Raw genomic sequence first — 13,489 nt, 5'->3', positions numbered from 1 at the left:
CCCTGCACCCTCACAACCCAACAGCAAATGCCTGTTGGGTCTGGGGGGGGTCACTGTAACTCATGGCGCTTTCTGTGAAGTGCCATGAGTTAGAGTGGGGGAACTGCATGTATCAGTTTCTAGTTCCTGGTGTCTGCGTCGCTAAAATTTGTATGATAGCTGTCATGGGAATGCTTTCTGTTGGCTGACTGAGCAGAGGCCAAGAACTGATGGGACCCTGGAAACTTATCCCCAACCTCACCCCTGGAACTGGGACAGGGAGAAAGGGGCTGGTAGAAGAGTATGTGTAATAAATCCTGGTATTGCTGTAGTCCAGATTGTAGCTATTTTGCTGATAAGTAGGATCCAGTCTCTGAGGGGCTGCCTATCCAGTACCATTCGCTAGGGCTAAATTGACATCAATTGTTTTCTAAACATGTCTTTAAATAGAATGTCTTTCCACATTTTCCGGGAGACATCTATGCTGGGACATCCTCTAGGTGACCTCTGCACTTTGTCTTTCTTTGATCTGCTGGTCTCTCACTAAGACATGGCTTCACATACATTTTAAACAAGAGCTTGTAGCTTTTATATGCGGGAGTGTTCTTCATTGGTTCCCCTCAGCTCTCTAAATCAACAAAATGCAGTCCTAGAGTTCATCTGACGTGATAGATTGTGCAGATACAGAGCCAAATAAGCAAATTAATCCAAGTTGGAAGAATAAGAGTAGGGGAATAAGAATTCTAAGGGTGGTGGGATGATGAGATGCAAAAGGTTTGAGAAAGCAGCTCAGTTGATTTCCTGGTTTCTCTGTAGGTGCACCTTCGCTCTGCAGAACGCCTCCGGGACCTGTGCTGTGCCAACCGAGGCACTTTCATCAAGGTGGGACAGCACCTAGGAGCACTAGACTACCTTCTGCCTGAAGAATACACCTACACCCTCAAGGTGCTGCATAGCCAGGCCCCACAGAGCAGCATGCAGGAAATCAAACAAGTGATACAAGAGGATCTGGGCAAAGAGGTAGGAAAGACATTGTCCCTTGTTCACCCTGTCAGGCAGTCAGCTGCAGGGTGTGGTGCCTCTGGATAGCCATGTGGTAATCTGCAGCCATAGGAGGGCACATGTACATTGGAAGCCAAACATTGCAAGAGATGGTAGCGGGAGTCCTCTTAGCCTATCCTTGGAGGAAATGTGGTACATCTCTCACAGCTTTCCCGTATGTCTGTGCACATGGTTGGTGAAGCCTAAAAAAAAAGAGGAGGCAGTAGTAGAATTGTGGGATGGGAATCTTAGCAAAGCTATATGTGAAGAGCCCATGACAAGATTAACAGAGGTACTGGAGGTGAGGACTGAGGGCTGTGAGCAGAGCTGTGGGCATCTCCAGGACTTGAGTACAGGGGATGCTGCAGTTACGAAGCATGGCGCACTGGCAGAGCTGTGCATGTGTAGATTGCACTGCCCTGGCTGTTTCAGACCAATTCTAGCTGGCAGTGACAGCCCTTTACTTTCACAAGCCCCTAATTAATCCCAAATGGAAAAAAAAATCCCTTTAATAACAACATCAATCACTTTTGGTGCTCATACAAGATAACAGGGTAACAAAGGAGGCCCTGTTACCATTAACTCTTAGGAGTTGGGAGCGAAGAAACCAATATGGCATCCTGCTGTTTTTCATCTAATCCCTTCTGATGACAGCTTCCCTTGTTGCAGGGTGAGGAGCCTCGGGGATACAGGGAGGAAGGCATCAACTGTGCATGTCTGTGTGGCGCAAAACAGTGGGAATGGCTGTGCAGGGGGAATGGGGCTTCCTTGTGCAAAGGGAAGGGTAGAGGCTATGGGGAGTGGGAAAAGGGTTGGGGTTTTGTGGGCATTGGAATAGAGAGTGTGTGTGTGTGTGTGTGTGTGTGTGTGTGTGTGTGTGCGCGCGTGCGTGCGCATGTGCACGCATGAATGGGCACATGCATGCCAGGGTACATCAGTTTACAACCATGGGTTGTGGGGGATGTATTGGATCATGCCTGGCTGTGTGGATTGGTTATAAGCAACTGTATGCTGTGGGGCATGTGGAGTGTGTGCATGTATGTATTATGTACATATGGAGCAGCAGTGCAGTTGGTCTGCTTGCATGTAGTTTTGGGGGCTAAGGTATTTGGGTGCTCCTGACTGACATTGAGCATTTCCCCACATTTTAGTGGCAAAGAATTAAGGTTAACTTTTTTTGACCTGCCTCTGCACTACCTGTAATTATGACCAACCACTCCTCAGCTTTGTAGCTAGGTTGGTACCAGCTGGATTCACAGTGTTGCGGATAGCTGGAGTATGGAGCAGACCAGTATACCTGCTCCTTGCAGGACCCATTCCTCAGCTTCCGCTTCATGCGGAGCTCCAGCCAGCTTCTCCCATGCTGGATGAAGATGAAAGCCACACCGGGACCGACTGTATTAAAATATGAAAGCAGCTATCTCCAGCTCAGCTAGCATGGCTTCTCTCTGCAGCTGACCAGGGTGCTCAGCGATAGGCCCATTCCTTTACTCTCAAATGCATTTTCAGCTGCCACAGCTCCGCTCTGGTTTCTCTCAGCATTTCAGGAGCTGGCCAAGCCTTCCATGCCTCATTGATTCCCAGCAAGACAGCTTGGATCACCCTCTTGGTAGCAGCCTTTCCTCTTAGCATTCACTTCACCCACATGGGCAGTGCTGGGTTGGTATTTAATTTTAAAGAGACAGTGAGCGAGAGATAGAAAAAGGGAATGAGAGGGAATGCTAATGAGCAAAAGAAAGCAACAATGAAAGTGAGAAGAGAGAGGGGGGAAGAGAAATGAATAAAAAGAAGCAAGCTGATGGGACTAGAATGTTTTGAGGCCAAAGGCAGTTGCTTAGCGCCAGTAGTTATAAGGGATTGAGTCAAGGTAGGTAAAAACACAAAGGGGTTTGAAAACCTCATGTGTCAAAGTCCTCCCTTTTGGGGCTTGTAGAATACTAGGGAATCGCATTAGAAGTGATCCGAATCCTGGTTAAGGAATATGTGCATTGTATTTTCCAATAAAATTCCCATTTGAGAACTGGGATTTGGGTGGGGGATTATTAGGGAAGTTGGGAAGTGGAAACTGAATATAGTAAATGTTCCTGGTGAGGTCAGGAGCCCAAGGCACATCTGTACTCCCCTGCAGCACTCTTGAGATTTGCTGCTGAGAAGCACACCCTACCCACCGACTCCACATGGAGCAAATCTGGAAATGAGGCTTTGAAGCCACCCTGAGGGCACTTATCACTGCTCTCAAGCATGTTTCTCATTGGCATTCTTCTAAGCTTTGCAGAAATGGTATAAATGAGTCTCTTGACCCAACAGCATCCTGCCTGGAAACCAGCAACGGAAACCATCTAGAAACAAACTGAACTGAAGCAATAACTATAGTGGACCTGGAGCCCAGTTGTACTGCTGTATAAGTCGGTGGCTGAACCTCTATTGGCTTTAGTGGGAGTAAGATCAGGCTCCTTCTTAAGCCCAATATATGGGGCAAGAAATAAATGAAATTCAACCTGGACAAGTTGGATCTGAAGAAGGTAGAGGCACCAAGTACGTGGGGACTTGAGGCCCCTGGCCCCCTTGGGAAGAGGGCTATCCCCTGAAATGCATAAAACTTTCCACATGCCCATCATCTTAGCTGTCCCCCCCCTTGCAAAAATAAAAGTTGGTGCTAATGGAAAGAGGAAACAATTGCTGGAAACACTGCTAGTCCAGGCAGGTATGTAACAAGCAGTAAAGACTAAAGAGCCTAAGGGTGAGAGAGGCCAGCAAATAAGGAAGGAACTTGCAGTGGGAACATAAAACATGCCATATGGTTTTGAGCACAGGTCCACCTAGCTCAGTGTTCTGTCTTTTACAATGGTAAGGAGAAGAGTATTTAAGCAGGATGTATCCAAAACCTTGATTTTTTTTTTTTCAACCCCCCACCCCCCCTTTCTGCCCCATAGCTTCCAGCATTCAGAGGCCCTGGGAGTCCTAATTTGGAGGTTGCATCTCCAGTTATTGTGTTTAATACTCACTGATGGACCTGTCCTCCATGAATTTGCCAATTCCCTTTTGGTCCTGCTTTAAATTATCAGGGAGTAGTAGCAGAAAACTAGCTCTATTGGGTTGCATATGCTGTGTAGCATCATGTCTTAGGGCAGAGAGGAAATGGCACTACTGGGGACCTTGCTGGGACCTCCACTGAGAATACCATATATTCTTGTGTAAAATGCACCCTGGAATAAGATGCATGCTCTGCTATTGAAAGGCAGCATGAAGAAAGGCCTTTCCTTGTAGTAAGTAACTGAGTAGCAGCAGCTAGCTAGGGAGCTGAGCTTATTGATCACTGGATCATGTGCAGATTTTGCCTTTGTGGCAGAGAGATGCTCTTACTATATTTCTCGCATATAATGCACTTCTATTGCCAGCAGCTGGTTTTTTGGGGAAAAAACCAAACTTGTTGTATGTGAGAAAATACAGTATTTTACTAATGCTTTGTGTACGTGAAGAAAAAGAAATATAGCATGTTTTTGGAGAAATGCTGCAGAAATGATGGAGCTAATGCTACTGATCTTTCAACAAAGAGTAAAAGCCTTTATGTGGCATATAGTGGTTACCACTATTGTGCAGGGTTATGGGAAATCCTGCTGCTGTAAGAACTCCCACCATGGGCCAGTGGTAGAATTTGAACTTAAGTTCTGCAGCAGAAAGCTCTACTACCCTTTCCAGACGTGTTAACCCTCATCTTTCATGAGGCACATGTCTGAGCTTCTCTTTAGCTCACTGATGTCCTCTGTTTCTGTCTTCTCAGATCACCTTTATTAGTGCACATAAGTATTTCTCTTGGTGAGGAGCATCCTTCTCAAATGTGATTTCTTCTTACAGCTTCCTCAAGTTAGATCTTGTTGTCTGGTTTTCACTGGGAGAATCCGTAGGTCTTTCTGGATCTTCCTGATCACTCTAGAATTTTTTTCTTGGGTCCCTAGTGACACAAGTCCTGTCTGCTAGTTCCTGTTCTCAGAGTTTATCCTCAGGGCTCTAACCTCTCCTGAGACAAGTTTTATTAAACCTACTATCTGAATAAAGCCACTGAACAGATCAAATAGTAGACCAAGCAACAGGCTTTTTGGAACCTGCCCCAGCCCAGCATCATACACAGGGGGAGTTCCTCGTATGTACAGGGCACTCTCCTGCATCGCTGATCCAGGAGTTTTTTGCTCCCATTGACCAGTAGATGGCAGATGAACCCTGGCCTACTGGATTAGGACTTCTTATATAAAAGAGAGCTGGAAGTTCTTGGGGGACAGCGTAGAAGGGCCACACTCTTACTGCTTGGTATTTGTCATGCTTTGAAGCAAAATGCTCCTCCTCTGAGAGACTGACTTTATGGCTGGCAGACAGTTGGCCTGCAAGGACAGACTTGCATCCCTAAGAGCTTTATTCCAACCACTCCCAGCATTTGCCCCACCTCCTGCAGAGTTGCCTGCTCTATGTCTCCAGTTTTGTGTTCGTCATGTGACCAGGGAGGTACATAATCCCTGATACAACGCTTGGGGGGAGGGAGCATGTTACATGTTTTGTATGATCCTGTTGCATTTCCTGCAGCAATTATCTCCAAGCCCATTCCATACTCTTTTTTTCAGTTTTGCTTCAGTATTTGTATGCCATTGTTTGTGGGCACTGGAAAGAGAGAAGGCTGACAGGACTGCATTCTGTTTGCAAATACTTTCCTTCTGCCCTTCATCACAGGGTTATTCCCACTGCAGATGAATCTGGCTCACGCTCGCGCTCTCGCTCTCTCTCTCACCTTTGTTAAGAATAGGCTCTTAGGGTTGTTACCCTGATCATTAGCCCCTCAAACCATAAGGGTAATGCTGGGAAATGGGAGGGGAGGATGTGACCATTCCTCCACCCCTTGCACTAGTCTCCCTCTGGGCTCGTCAAGCCTTCCAAGCAGCTGTCAATAAAAAACGCATTTATATTAAAACGATAATGAGGAATAAAAAACCTTCACATTTTTTTTCAATAATGCACGGTATAAAAAGGAGATTTTTATCAATTATGAAAAAGATTTTGGCCATAAAAAGGTAATTTAAACAGTCTGAGATGGATGGCGAGAAACATTAATGTCACCCAGAACAAATGGGCCTGCATTATTCAATTGAGAGGCGGCGGTGGTGGCTGCTTGTACTGGTGCTGCCGTTGCCTCTCTGCTCTAGCTGGCTCGCTTCTTTGCATCTTAGAGCAGATGCACCTGCTGATGACAAGCGTCAAAGAAGCCACCCCCAGCAGTGGCTGGGCCTTCTTGGGACTGATAGCAACTGAACTATCCAGTACCTTGGAAGCATGGTGCGTGTTCTGTGGTGTGGCGCTGTGAATATGGGGCAAGCAGCATAACCTGTGGGGACTTTCTGTGGCTCTTGCTGCACCCATCAGTTTGCCTACTGGTGTCCCCTCTGCTTGCCTGGTAGCAGCCAGAATGACTGACATTCCCTCTAGCACACTACCTGAGATCCTTGATATCACTGCTTTTGGCAGTTTTGCAGCCCTTACTTTAATGGTTAGACATGGAACATGAGCACTCCTTAATCACATGCCCTAGTTTCATGGGCTTGGGAAGGATTCATTTTGGTGACTTTCAGCTGTTGTAGGAGGGTCTTGCTGTGTGTGGCTGGTGTCATCTACCATGGGAGACTCCATTCACCTCACCCAAGTTAAGGATGGCTCTGGTAGCCTAGATCTTCTTTTCTCTTCACTTGCCTGTCAGTGGTTTGACAGTTGGGATGCTGGTAGTTGACTGTGAACAGTATATTTTCTGAAGTTGTCCTTGTTTCCCAGTGGTAAGTATGCAAACCTCATCTCTTGGATTTTAGAATTAGATCAGAAAAAAATCTTGGAGTATAAACTGTAGAAAGTAATTCTGCCTTGGCTTCTTCTCTAATTTGTCATTCTGTCAATGGCCTGTGTCATAGAGTTTAATATACTGAATGGGCTTTGTCAGTTACTGTCCTGTTGTGGTCTCAGGTATGGAAGGCAGGATCCCTAAAGAGAGTTTGTCACTGTGTGTTTGCTCAGGGGTTTGTTGACTTATGGATTATAATGCGTCATCATTACAGTGCTGTGTCTTTACTGATGTGGACCACAGCTGTACTGTGCTCATGGTATACATGTCCCTTGGGGACTCTGGCAGGATATGCTGGGCACTGTTTAGATGACTTGTGCTGGAGTTGGAGCCAAATGTGTATCAGAGAAAAGGCCCTTGGGAATCCATGTCATGGGTAACAGCTCCTGCCCTCCTGTGTTAGCTGGAAGTTGCCTTTTGCAGGTGAGGCTGATGTCCTTGCATGGCATTCTTGCACTAGGACTCTCTCAGCTTATCAAACTCATGAGCATGTGTTTCACCAGCTCAGGGACCTTGGTACCTGTGTTCAGACTGGGTTTGTGGATTGGCCTAGGGCAAGGACAGCAACACCATGCCAGGGGCTTTGGTTCCGTTTCTGAACAGAATGCTGACATATTTTGGAAGATACCCCAGAGACTGTCTGAACTCAAGCATCCTGTCTTCTGCTTGTATACTTGGATATCCCAGCATCCACCATGGATTTGTCTCCTGCCACATAGGGACACCTGCTTCTCTTCAAGATCCCCAGTCCTACCTACTTATCTAGCTCTTCCAGCTATATTCATGGAGCCAACTGAGAAGTGCATGTGTTTATAGTTATGCATGTGTATGGTTATGATGAAATAAAGGGATTTTGGGCCCCACTTATAGTATGTGTATATATCTCTCTGATACGTACACGTCCCCCAGGTCTTATTTTTAAACACACTGGATGTTGCATTCCTGGTTTGTGTCTTATGCAGTGGTTTAGTTTTACAGGATACATTTTCATAGGATGCACACTTCAGTGTCATACAGTCTACAGATGAGCTCTTGCAGTGAGTGGAACCATCACTCTACCCAAGCTGTGCTCATCAGTAGTGTTTGTATGTTCCTCCAATCAAAGTACTGAACTGATGCCACATGCTTCATCTTGCCATTCACAGCTAGCCAGCTGAGCTCAAATAGTAGCTTCTTGCACATGGCTGCTCAGTATTAAGTGCTCTGTGTTTCAGATAATTAGAAAAAATATAAATGGATTCATTTTGGATAATAAATTGATTTGAGGAAGTGACATTTGTGAGAAGCTAAATCTTTTGGATGTGTTATTGAATATGAATTACTGGCTCAGGTCTATTGAATGTTCTTCCCATTTATCAGACTGGGCTAGCGGGGACCTTGAGCAATTACAATTCCCAGGGCCTGCTTAAGAACAGTGGAGCTGATAAGGCCACTGTAGGTAATGGTTTTGCTGCCTCAACCCAGGAGCAGTGCAATGGTGTGGGTATACCTCCCCCTTAGAATCCTGCTGTACTGGTATCATAGTCAGACATCTTGGCACTCTAAAGACTTGAAGCAGCCCCATCATAGGCTTGGTACAGTGCAGTACAGCATGGTAGTTAGGAGAAAAAAATGTGTTGTTGTATGTGACTATGCACTACACCATTTGCACTCCCCCCTTCAAAATTCTAGATCCACTGTTGCCTCAGTCTCCTTCTTTTGTAAATTGCCCAATGTCTTGTCCTCTGTATCCCCAGTATGTGACTAGCTGCTGTGTCAAGCTGCCTCTGGATGCCCAGTCAGTGACTGTGCCTGGGTGGGTGGGGGGCGGTCTACTTTTTTGAGATCTACCTTCTGATATCTACTTGTGGAAGACATGGCCTGCTTGGTGATGGGCTCAGGCTGAATGCATTAGCTATTGTGCAATTCCCAAAGGATCATCAGAGTAGGGAGGGAGCCTGTCTGGTCTGTGCTGGTTCTGCTAGAAAATGGTCTTCCTCTGCATTTCCCGTGTGGGGATAGCAGTGGTGAGAGGTGCTGGGTTGAATAGCTCTGTTGACTTGGTGTTCCTAATCCAACTCAAGAAAAGGGTCAGCCTGAGCACCAGCACATGCCTAGTTCCCTGCCTCTTTTTAGTTTCCTAATGTCTTGGACCTTCCTACTGGAGGAACCTTCCATGTGGAGCTCTGTCTTTGTGACCCATTCAGTCCTTGGTCCCTCTGCTGAGACTTGTGATGTTGGTTTTTGAGAGGCAAAGCTCTGCCTTGCTAAGAATTGGAGTAAGAACCCACCAATTCATTTCACACCACTCAAGAGACAGTAATAACTTTTGTTCAGTAGTGATCCAAGTTAGGTGGCTGCTAGCAACCTTCAGGAGGGACCAAAAGGCTCCACCTTCTCCCGGTCCTCTGAGGAGGCCCTTCCCTTGCTCCATCCAACAAACCCTTTTTACCTGTATTAGCCATGGGCAGGTAGGGCAACTAGATAGTGCCCCTTCAATGCTGGTTGCATTAGAAATACAGATGAGAAATTAACCACGTAACACCTTCCCCTTAGCTTAGATTTGCTGGTTGAATTGGAGTTCAGCAGCACCCCCTGCAGGGGGAAAACCCACATTCCAGGAAAAAGAGAGAATCAGTTTCCTAGAAAACCCACATTCCAGGAAAAAGAGAGAATCTTTTTCCTACTGCCCCCCCAGCCTGGCAGCTCTGCATGTCACCCTACTCATAGCAGCCATGGCAATGGCAGGAGCAGTGCCGGCCCTGTAAGTGCAGTTGATTTATGTTAACTGTTGAGACGATAATGTTTAATCTGTAAAGTGCTAATCTATTTTTTATGTTGATTATGAATAGGCCAGCTGTGCCTACTTTCCTATTCATAGAGTTTAGTGAACAAGCCCATTTTACAGGCTGAGCTCAGAGGGTGATTTACATGCAAACAGACACTGCTTTAAGGGGAGTAAATCAGCTGAGTTATGCCACTGAACCAGAGCCCTGGCAGCTCAACAAGAAGACAGCGAGGCTTGGAGGAAAGGAGGTGGGAAAGAATGGATGAAAGACGGGGGAAGGGAGAGAAGCTGACTAAGCTGCAGAAGGAGAGGATGAAGTAGAAGCAAGAAAGGGGAAGGAAAGAAGGAGGAAGGAGAAAAGAAAGGGGGGTTTAACGCAGTACTTGGGTTTGAGATCGCTCAGGACAATGCAAATGCTTCAGGGAGTGGGGTAGGGTACTCAGATAGGAGCTTTCTCTCTGTGTCACTGCTGACCACGTGCTCTGTGCTGGGTGGTGCTAGTTGCAGGGGATAGTATGAATGGTGCAGCAGAAGGCACCATCCCCTGCATCAGTAGTGACCCCACTTCCAGTGTGATACCAGGAGTGCTTGCTAGAGAGACTAGTTTGCGTGCTTTCCCTTCTGTAATTTGAAGAGATCTTGGGCATTTTTATAAGAGTCCTAAGAATTACTAACCTTAATACCATCTTTGCTATTTCTCTCTCTTTCTCCCAGGGTCAGGATCTTTGCCTCCCAGATGTCAGTGGTGCTGTCCTGCCAGTCATACATATCCCTGCACACCACTTCTCTTCCTGGGTGCCTGTAGATGTGCAGGATGCCTGCTCTGACGTGTTGTAATTATAGCCCATTGGAGCAGGCTTGATTAATTGAGTAATACGCTCCGGCAGCCTCGGTGTCCCGTAGTCAATGTTCCCGTGTTTCAAAATGGCGGCAGGGTTGCTTTAACTAAAGCTTGTCAAATAAGCTTTAGTTAAAGCGCCCCACTGCATTTTGAAGCATGGGATGCTGAATACATGAAACTCTGTGGGCGCTCTAATTAAAGTGCTCCTCCACCCCTGGAGCATGTGTAAAGATGCCCATACAATATACTTCACTCCCCATTTTTCCATGTGCACCACAAAGGCACATGTCCCCTTGCCTATGCACACCAATCATAACATGACTTATACTTGTCTGCAAACCAAATGCATGGAATGCCACTTCACACATCTCTTCCTGCCCGTTATATGCATCCGACTGCTCCAGCACCCTCCTTCCTATATCCTCTTTGCACAGTCATCCACACCATCACATGCACCCACAACCAATCCCAAGATCCACATATAACTGTCTACCCTCAGCCTTCTGCTTCCCTCATATGTTTTCCAAAGTACCCAATGTTTAGAAGGTGAAGCAGGAATAGGATTTAAGATGTGGTTCAGGTAATGCCTGTTCCCTATGGCCTGTATGTCCTCAGGCATTGACAGCTGGTTCTTTCTCAGAGGGCTGCTGATACTTTTGCTCAAACTTACTATTGACAGGGCCCCTGGGGCAGCTCTGCAGTCACATACAAAGTCTCATTCTACTGACTGAAGCTAACTCTACCTAATCCCACCTACCTGTTCCTGCTCTCATGTGCCAAGCCTAGGGGTGCTTCAATGATGCTGATCTCAAACATGCTAGAGACTGAGATCTCAAGAGCAGTCACAGAAAGTTTGTCAGGTTTTTCTTGGTTTGGAAAGAATGCTGAGAGACACCCCTCCCTGAGTGACCTGGGAGTATGGTGTAGATAGAGCCATGGAAACCAGGTTGGAGATGGCCTTAGATCAGGGGTGTGCAAAATGGCAGGTCCAGCTGTGGCTAGATTCCATTTCCCAGCAGCCCCTGCCCACATTGCTGTGGTCAGTTTCCATGGAGACCCCAGCAGTGGCAGGGTGGGGCCAGAATTTCCATGGAAACCAGCCCCAGCCACGCTGGCAGGATGCACGGCTGGTAGCTGCTCCAGGGTCAGGGCTGGGATCTTGCAGCGGTGATGTTGTGGTCTGGAGCTGGGGCAGCAGATTGTAATTCTGCCCCAGCTCTGGCCCATGCTGTCACTGCTGCAAGATCCTGGCCCCAAAGCAGCTCTTTGCCCAGCTGTGTGCTCTGCCAGCACTGCTGGGGCGGGTCTCCATGGAAACCCTGGCCTGGCACGGTCATAGCCTCACCACTCCTGGGGTCTCCACGAAAACTGGCCGCAGTGACACTGGTAGGGGCTGCTGGGAAGTGGAGTCTGCTGCAGACGTGATCCAGCCTGTGGGTTGGGCTTTGCCCACCACTTCCTTAGATGCACATTTGCTCCTGGCTCCCTTTTTCCCCAGAAGACTCACTATTGTGCTAGTCTCCTGTCCACATCACTTCTTTCTAAAGTTTCTGCTTTAACTCTGTGCAGGATGTAACCTAGAATCCTTTGCCGTGATCTTTCAAAAGACTATGGCACTTTGCTCAAAGGATTGCGGGATACTCCCCTGATGCTCACTGTGTCTGACTGAACAGTAATAGGACCCTTTGCTGGGGGTGGGGAGAGAGCAGAGGTATTACTACTATTAATTTTATATTACTGTAGCAACTAGGAAATGGTGCCTGACCAGAACCACCATGTTCTTGGTATGCTAAAACAATGACTGTGCCCCCAGAAGTTTTCTAATATGTAAAACGAGACAACTGATGAATATACCCACAAAGGAAGGTATAAGTAGACATTGAAATAGTACCGATCAGCATTAAAGCCAGTGATGTCAAAACAGCAGTGTAGGGGGAGAATTTTGTTGGAAGATAATATGTTTGATTGGTGCATGTGGATGGAGAGCAATCTCCCAAATGAAAGAGGCAGTAGGGAGAAAGCAGGAAGGTGATGCTGCTTTGAAAATTTAATAAGAGGGTGATGATGGGTTGACTGGAGGAATGACTCATCATCTCAGTAGTGAATGAGAGTTGGCAAGTTGGATAAAGATAGGCCAGAACGTTTTGAAAGTGAAGGCAAGTAGGCTAGATTTGATGCAACACAAGTAGGAGAACCAGCAGAGAGAAGTAAAGAAAGGGGTGACATGGTCAAAGCACCAGTCTAGGAATTATCTTTGCAAAAGTGGTCTGATTGTGTATGAGTGGGACAAGATTGTATCTGTCCAGGCCAGGGAAAAAGATGTGAAGAACCTGTGACAGTTTTAGCTGTGTGGATAGATAAGGAAGATGGTGTTTTAGAGATGTTTGCAGAAAGAACGTGAGATTTAGACATAGCCTAGTTGTGGACCTTGTGAGAGGTCTGAGTCAAAAACCAGGTTTAAAGGTGTGTGTGATGGGTAGCATGATGGTGTTGTCCACACAAAGGAGATAGATTGAGAGGAGCATGGGAAGATGGGAGAATGAAACCTCTTTTCTAGTCGGGTTGAACGTGAGCAGACAAGTAGACATCCATTAAATGTCAGAGAGACAGGCTGTGATTTTGTTTGGAGAGGTGATGAATCTGGAGTAGTGTGTGGCAGCTGTGACACATCAGCATAGAGGTGGCAGTTGAATTTGTGTTTGTGAAGGATATTTCCAAAAGATAGAGATTAGATAGGGCAAAAGAGGAGATAAAGGAGAGAGCTCTGTGGAGCCCTACACAGAAAATGGATGGTGCATGAGGAACATCCTGTGAAGGACACTGAAAGAGATATTAGAGAGGTAGAAAGAAGAAAAGGTAGTCACAGAAGCCAAAGGAGGATAAGATTTCAGGAACATGGTTGACTCTGTTGAAGGTGATTATCAGGTTGACTAGGATGAAAATTGAGCACTAGTTTTGTGCTTCGGTAAGGAAGAGGTTATTGGAGACT

The 13,489-nt window shown here is 46.5% G+C and overlaps 1 protein-coding gene across 8 annotated transcripts in view; it reads left to right on the top strand.

The window, feature by feature from the left end:
- ADCK1 (aarF domain containing kinase 1) overlaps positions 1–13,489 on the top strand; it is a 125,109-nt gene that overhangs the window by 53,851 nt on the left and 57,769 nt on the right. For 6 of the 8 annotated variants that reach the window (XR_003095215.1, XM_025209971.1, XM_025209973.1 and 3 more), the window contains one exon: positions 796–999. The exons of the other annotated variants lie outside the window; for them this stretch is intronic. Coding sequence is in view for 5 of the 6 variants with exons in the window: in XM_025209971.1 (XP_025065756.1) it covers positions 796–999 (204 nt within the window). In the remaining variant the exon portion in view is untranslated. The remainder of the gene's footprint in view (positions 1–795; positions 1,000–13,489) is intronic. 8 annotated transcript variants of the gene reach the window in all.

The sequence above is a fragment of the Alligator sinensis genome, unplaced genomic scaffold, assembly GCF_000455745.1.
Source record: "Alligator sinensis unplaced genomic scaffold, ASM45574v1 scaffold1195_1, whole genome shotgun sequence".
Taxonomy (NCBI): Eukaryota; Metazoa; Chordata; order Crocodylia; family Alligatoridae; genus Alligator; species Alligator sinensis.
This window is presented reverse-complemented; position numbering and strand designations above follow the sequence as displayed.